The sequence below is a fragment of the Myotis brandtii genome, unplaced genomic scaffold (assembly GCF_000412655.1).
Source record: "Myotis brandtii unplaced genomic scaffold, ASM41265v1 scaffold2146, whole genome shotgun sequence".
NCBI lineage: Eukaryota > Metazoa > Chordata > Mammalia > Chiroptera > Vespertilionidae > Myotis > Myotis brandtii.
Window position 1 is genome coordinate 56,207 of NW_005358024.1, and position 7,701 is coordinate 63,907.

General features: G+C 49.6%; 1 protein-coding gene across 2 annotated transcripts in view; it reads right to left on the reverse strand.

Annotated features, from left to right (window-relative positions):
- The window catches only part of LOC102240317 (carcinoembryonic antigen-related cell adhesion molecule 1-like), a 17,420-nt gene extending 11,256 nt beyond the window's left edge, over window positions 1-6,164 (reverse strand). For both annotated transcript variants that reach the window (XM_014539358.1, XM_014539359.1), the window contains exons 1-2: window positions 5,988-6,164; window positions 4,766-5,125 (exon numbers count right to left, since the gene is read on the reverse strand). In XM_014539358.1, coding sequence (XP_014394844.1) covers window positions 4,766-5,125; window positions 5,988-6,051 — 424 coding nt within the window. In that variant the 5' untranslated portion in view covers window positions 6,052-6,164. The remainder of the gene's footprint in view (window positions 1-4,765; window positions 5,126-5,987) is intronic.
- Window positions 6,165-7,701: the final 1,537 nt, after the last annotated feature.

Sequence of the window (7,701 nt, forward strand, 5' to 3'; positions counted from 1 at the left end):
GTGATTTGCTTGTGTCCATGGCCACAGGATGGGAGACAACACCCTCTAGGCTCTGTTCTCAAAACCAGACAGACCTGCACCCCACAGCCTGGTGCTAATAATCCAAGAGGCACTTACCAGAGACTGAGAGAGTCTTGACCGTGGTCCTATAGGGATGAATGACAGAGTTATGGGTGAGGCAGGTATAGGATCCACTATCACCTGCAGTGATGTTGGGGATAAGGAGCTCCTGTGTGAGTTGCTGGGGCCTCCCATTGATAACCTAAGAATACTGTGCAGGCGGGTTAGAGGCCGAGTGGCAGGAGAGGCTGAGGTTTGTCACTGGAAGGTAAGGGTCCTCTGAGGGGGAAGTGGTGGTGGTGGGGGAGGGTCAGGGCCACCTGAGTAAAGAGAACAAAGCCACACATGATGTAATCAGAGGGAAGGGGAAGCTCCTGGTCTGTGTAAGGGCCACACTCTCCCTCTCAGCTGGTTTTCAGCCCGTTTTTAAAAAAATTTTAGATCCAATTCAATTCAAACTAACAATCAATTTGAATTACATAAGTGTTGTGCAGAATGCTTGCCCAAATTCTCTTTCTGGGGTCTAAAAAAGACTTCCTAAAACTAGTGTGAAATGTGAAATTAAATGATTTTTCCTTATTGGGGGAAAATATGATTTTTTTTCATATTTATACAGCTTTTAGATAGATCCATTTCACAACCTGCAATAAATGAAACAGCTATTGGGATGCATGGAATATAAGAAATCTCTACCCAAATGCATGTCTCTGCTACTTGATTTTGCTACCGAAATAGAGAGAATGACCTGCCTGTTGACACTTCCTCAGTGATATTGCCTTCTGAGTAGATACCATCACTGCCAAGTATTTCTGCTCCAAGAGCAGCTATAAAACAAGTTAGAACAACTGCCCTCCCTGAAGCAGTTGTTTATGTGCAAAACCCTCTGTGTCCCACAAACGACTCTCCCTACCCCTCCAAACAAAAAGATGAAGGTGCTAGTGACCAACTTTAGCTACTCTGAAACTTCCACCTCCCAGTATATTTATACAAATTTATCTTTACTAATGAAAATATTATAGAGGTCTCTCTTGTTCCTCATTGACCCCTTCTACCCCACATCAACCCCACCCCTAGCCTGGTTTTAAAAAGCTCGACCCAGTCCAGCCGGCATGGCTCAGTGGTTGAGCATTGACTTATGAACTCGGAGGTCACGGTTCAATTCCCAGTCAGAGCACATGCCAGGGCTGGGGGCTGTATCCTCAGTGTGGGATGTGTAGAAGGCAGCCGATCAATGATTCTGTTTCATCATTGATGTTTCTATCTCTCTCCTTCTCCTTTGCTCTCTGAAATCAATAAACATAAATATATATTAAAAAAGCCCCGACCATAACCCCCTGTGTTTACTGAACCAGAGCCTGAGACATTAACCTGCTTGTCTCAGTCCCAAGAGCTGCCCAGATGTGCCTGGTATAGGAACTCCTGGCCACCCTGAGTGTTTGGAGATCGTGTCTGCATACGTGGACCTGAGAGGGATGGATGTAGCCTGGCCTCCAGCAGTGTGGATTTGGGTTGCAGCCTGGCCCAGGCAGGGACAGAAGTTACTCACAGACAACATTCAGGGTGCAAGGGTCCCTGTGGGCGGCACTCACGGGGTTCCGGGTTTCACACTCATAGGGTCCTGTGTCTTTCCTTGTGACAGGGAGTAAAGTGAGAGTCCTGTTGTCCTTGGACAGCTGCAGCCTGACACCGGCCGGGAGAGTCTGATTGCTGATCAACCACAGGTAGGGGGTGTCCTGAGCCTGAGGTTCACACATTGACAGGACAGGGTCCTTGTCTCAACAGTTGGAATTGTTGCTTGTGATGTTGGGTTTGGGTAAACCCTCTGTGCAGGTAACAGAGAGAGCACTGCCCTGTGTGGTACCTTGGATTCCTCCAAAGGCTCTTTCATCAGAGTTGACACATCTTACCTCTCAGCCAACCTGAGTTTTTAAAAAGAATAAGGCAGGTCTGTGCATCACAAGGCAAACAAATCATGAGGATCTGAGGGCTCGGAGATTGTAAGGCTGCCTGCTCTATGTTTGGGGGAAAAAGTACAGACTTTCTCAAGTGTCAGATGACTATCAGGGTTTGATCACAGAGAGACGCAGGACTGGGAGTCAGAGACCACCCGACACCTACCCTGGCTCCTCACTGACCAGCTGACTGCCTGGCCGACCTTGGGTCTCACCTGGAATGTGCAGGTGCTGAGTCCCCTCCAGCTACACAGAACCACATAGCTGTGTCGAGATGTGTTTCCACTGAAGCCTCACAGTCCAGGGTTAACCTAGAGATGAGTAATGATGGGCCACCCCATGGTCCTTAAACCCAGAGAGGACTGGCCAGGGTGTCCTGGAACTGGGTGTCTGAGCAGAAACAATACACAGGAGACCAGAAGCAAGTCTGGCAGTGAGTTTAGTACCCAGGCTGCAGGGCCATGAGGTGTTTCTGTCTGCCCAGGGGTTCACTGGTGACTGACATGAGACAGTGACCCCAGAAAGGGCAGAGCAGAGTCCAGGAATGATTTAGAAAAGAGTGGGGGAGGGTGGGAGCTGGCTGGCGGTGGCAGCAGAGCCATGCTGTCTGCCCTTGGACTTTAATGTCCTTTCTGCCACTGCAGAGGGCAGGGATCCTTCCTCAACACACAGACAATAGCAGAAGGGGGGCTTGTGGAGGTGGGGGAGCATGAACGTGCTGAAAATATGGCCCTCATGGTCCATTTGTGTTTGGCAGTTATGAGATAGATTTTGAGTTAAACTGTGAAAAAATATGTGAAAATCACTCATGCCCCAAAGTTCTAACGCCAGATTTTGGAGGAATTTCTGACTAGAGAGCACGAAGGTCATAGACCAAGTTCTGCCGTCCAACCAGGTCGCACTGTGACCAAAGGGAGATGCCACAGTGGGTTTGGAATCAGGGACTCCCTGGGATAGAGAGAAGGTGAGTCTTGAGAGGAGAACAGAAGTGACGGGGTTCTAGTCCAGGTGTCTCTGCTGTATAAATGGGGGGATGACGTCAAATTGGTAGACAGGACATGTGCCATGTTAGTAAAGTTAGGGAGAAGGTCCCTCCCTGTTTCTATGGACAGTCAGGCAGATGGGGAGAAGCCCCCACACGGGCCTGTGGCATGTGCTCTTCCTTTTCTTTCTAACTCAAGAAACAACTGGAGTTTAGTCAAATTCATTCAAGTCCGGCAGCATCTAAGACAGTGGTTCTCAACCTGTGGGTCGCGACCCCTTTGGGGGTCGAACGACCCTTTCACAGCGGTCGCCTAAGACCATCGGAAAACACATATATAGTTACATATTGTTTTTGTGATTAATCACTATGCTTTAATTATGTTCAATTTGTAACAATGAAAATACATCCTGCATATCAGATATTTACATTACGATTCATAACAGTAGCAAAATTACAGTTAAGTTATGAAGTAGCAAGGAAAATAATTTTATTGTTGGGGGTCACCACAACATGAGGAACTGTATTAAATGGTCGCGGCATTAGGAAGGTTGAGAACCATTGATCTAAGAGAAAGGATCTCACCATCTGAGAGGATCCCACCCTGTGGTCAAGGTATCATTATGAGGACACATGTGTGTGAACTAGTCAGATGGTTCAGGGTCACCAGGCCCACCTTGGACAGGTCTCAGGAGCCACGGAGGAATGGGAGCCTCACATTAAAACAAGGATGTGAGTCACGAGTCAGGGGTGAAGTGAGCATAATAAGGCGCTTGGAGTGGAGGAGAGGCCTTGGCATGACTCACGTTGGTCAGTCACAGTCTGTGTGATTCTGATTGAGTGACTGTATCTTCCTGTAACTCAGTTTTCCCTGAATGAAACAGGATAAATGGTAAATGGTCTCAGGTTTGCCATGTTGCCTGTGAATGAACCTTAAATCTCATAATTTCCTAACCTAAATCTTGGAATAGAGGGGCTGCCCAAGTTAACAGCCTCTGTTATTATTTGTGTCTGTGAGAGAGGATGCAGTGGACAGATCCCTGGTGGACTAGGAGCTTTGAGGAACATCTTCTCTTTTCCTCCCTGGAGAGACTATCTTCCTCTTCTTTCCTATGTCCCCCAGGCAGTTGGCTAATGGCCTAGGGACCTTGTCCACATACTCCCCACTCATGGTCTCAGGCGAAGGAGCAGGCTCCATCCCTTCCCAGATGTGGCTCTTGAGGCTGAGCCCTGGCTGGTGACCACCTCAGGAGCTTTGTGACTTGGACACCTAGGAAACTATTGCTTCCAGTCAGCTCTGGACACAGATCAATCTCAATCACCCAGAGGCTCTTCATATTCCCTGGAGTCAGGAGCCCTGGGACAGAGGTCTTGGGGAGGGGGGTGGAGCAGCTGCCTGAATTGAACTTCTCTGTGAGGATCCCAGGGTCCCCCAGGCCAGGCCCAGCATGAGCCCTGCAGGGTTGTTCTCTGGGTCATGGTTGGGAGGGGCCCAGGGGCCTGGACTGAGGCTGGTTCCCTTTGCTGAGTCACTCCCATCAGACTGGCCCTTCTCTCTGTGGAGAATGTCTGCAGGGCTGGAATCCGGGAAGGGAACTCTGACCTTAGAAAGTTTGTCTCCACTGTGTGTGTCCTGCACTAAATCCCCAAACCCAACCTGGAATGTGAGGCAGAGGGGGATGGAGGCAGAGTGAGTCCAAGGCTGTCAGTCCTGTGTGTGAAGTAGAATATACCCCACCCGACACCCAGAGGTCAGAGAGCAATCACTCACGGTAAACACGGAGCTGTCCAGTTACTTGTATGCTCTCAGCATCTTTGTCTAAGGCTAGTAGGGTGTAGTATCCTGTGTCCTGCAGGGTGACTTTCTGGAACAGCAGAGATCCATTGGGGTACATTGTCTCTCGTTGACTGTATGCAGGGCCGAGGGTAACTGCTTGAGTGTGTGCTGTATATGATGCAATTCGAAGGTCGCTGTCCATTTTTTCCCCTTTGTACCAGATACAGACCATTAGATTCCCAGGCACATTATGGACTCGGAGAAGCACATCCTTCCCTTCGGCAGCATTGGGCGGCACTGATTCAATAGTGAGCTGGGCAGTGGTGGGCAGGCTCCAGAAGGTTAAGAGTGAGGCTAGGAGGGAAGAGAGAAATTGATCAAGATTTGGAGTTCTGTATCGGGATGGAGTGATGAGGCCTTGGGTCCTGAGCAGGTCTCTTCATCTCTCAACCTTGGGGTGTGTGTGTGTGCGTGTGTGTATCTTCTGTGGTCAAGTTCAGCAGCATGGTTATCAATACTTTAGCACTTGTAACCTTATTTCCTGTTTGAAAACTCCCAGGTGCCTGCCTGGCTCCTGGCTCCTGAGGTCAGAAATGCTCACAGGCACTGCTCAGACCTCTGTTGATATTAAAGACACAACCCCTGTGTCTCCACTTTCTTACCTGTCCCTGCTCAGTTCTCCTCATGGCACTTGTGGGTACCTAACCTCACATCTAGATCTTTCCTGTGTGTCTCCTCTCCATAGAAGGTGAGCTCCATGGGGGAAGGGTTTTGTCTTATCTGTTTTACCCCCAGGGCCTGCAGCAGGCTGAAGTGCCTGTGGGTGAATGAATGAGTCCCTGGGTCCTGCACTCCCTGGGGTGCATGTGCCCATTTCTGAGGTTGGTGGTAAAGACAACGCTTAGTGCCCCTGGTTCATTTTTTCTTGTGTCACAAATTGATATTATTATAATCAGTTTTCAGAAAGTATTTCAGTGATGAATAACGTGTAAAACTTATCATAATGGAGGTTTTCCTGCCCCTCACGACTTCCAGATTATAGAATTGTCCTGCTGCTGAGCTCCCACCCCCATCCTACTCTGCTCCCCTATCCTCGCCCCGCAGGTCCATACAGAAGCCCTCGGTCGCCTCTCAGAGCGCTGTGCTCCCCAGGAGACCCCAGTCAGTCTCTGTCTCCCCTTTTCCTGTCCACCCCCAAGATTTGAACCCTCCTTACCAGCCAGCAGGAGCCCCTGCCAGGGGACGCACCCTCTGTGCGCAGGGGTTGAGGGGGACTCCATGGTGTCTGCTGTCTGTTCCGTCCCTCCCTCTGTGAGAAGAGCTTGAGGTCCAGAAGCCTCACAGGCACTGCTCTCCCTACTGGTGGGACCTGCTGAGCCTCCTCCAGGGACCAGATCACTTTCCTGGTCACATGGGCAGGGGGCGGGGTCTGTGCTCAGGTCCCTCCTATGTCCTCCCCTCCTTTCCGCCTCCCCTCTCCCACCTTCCTGGTTACCTTCCATCTAAATGTCAGATCCTGGGAATTGATGAGACAGCTGTTTCCTCAGTGATTCTCCACCCCCACCCCCACCCACATAGGCGCATTTCCTTTTGAGATAAGCTTGATGAGTCTTGGTGAAGGTGGGGGTGGGGAAAATTCCCTAGAGCTCAAGTTGAGTGCCCAGTAGCGCCCCCTGGGGCCTCTCTTATTCCTTCTGGACTTCTGTTTCTGAGCAGGAGCCCTGGGTGACATGAGGAACTCTTATCACAGGGATGTCAACCCCTTGTGCATGGGATCACCTGTGGACGGTGGTAAAGATGGTGATGCCTACAGGACACTGTAGAAATACTGCTTATCAGCTGCCCAGCTAATATGGATGTCTGCCAGGCTGAGACCTTGTGAACTGGGGTTGTGGCAGCCCCTCCCCCTACTGTGCACAGGAGTGTCTGCAGATCCTGTTCAAAGGCAGATTCTGAGAGCCCTGGCTGGGGAGCTCAGTTGGTTAGAGCTTCCTCCTGATAAGCCAAGGTTGCCTGTTTGATCACAGGTCAGGGCACTTGCAAGGATCAAACAATAAATGCATAAATAAGTGGAACAACAAGTCGATGTTTCTCTCACACTCCCTTCCTCTCTAAAATCAATCAATTAAAAAACATAAAATAAAACAGCCAAAGACAAATGCAGATTCTGACTCAGTAGGTGTGCAGTGGACCAGAGACTCTGCATCTAACAAGCTCTCAGGGGAGGTGGATCTTACTGGCCTGAGGAGCCCATTGTCTTTCTTTTTGTCATTTATCACATATTTATTGAGCTTATTCTGCTCTCCCAGGCAGTATAGCTGGGCATACAGCAGTCCACAAAACACAGATGTGAAAATCCAATGCTTATTAATAAATCCATGCTAGTGTTTCGCTTGACATTTTTTGTAAACATTTAAATTTGTTTGTTTAAAAATTATGAGAACATCGGGGCACAATTGCATAGCAAGGCTGATGGGGACCCCTTCACCTCAGAGAATGACCCCATCACGCCAGCATTAGCCCCTGCTGTGTCCTGGTCTTGGGTCTGTGAGCACCACTCAGATAGCCCCTCTGCTCCCCTAACCTGGGGACTTCTTTCCATTTGTAACACTCAACCCAGCTGGGCACTGGTGAAAGGAGGCAGCAATAGAATTTGGGGAACCAACTGGTATTGTAAGAAATATGAGTCACGCTCTGTTAACCATGATTGTTTTATTCTGATTAAGGAAGGCACATTCTACCCTGGCTGGAGCTGACCTGGAGCAGCGCTTCCTCCCCATTTGGAGCTGCCTGTTACCATGGAAAGATGAACAACTTTGCTGCAGAAACCAGAATCCCAGCCCTTTGGAGATCCCCCAGCCCACTGTGCACACCTGCAGGCCTTTGCACACCTCCAGCCTGCTTACCTGTTAACTGCCCATCAGGCACTC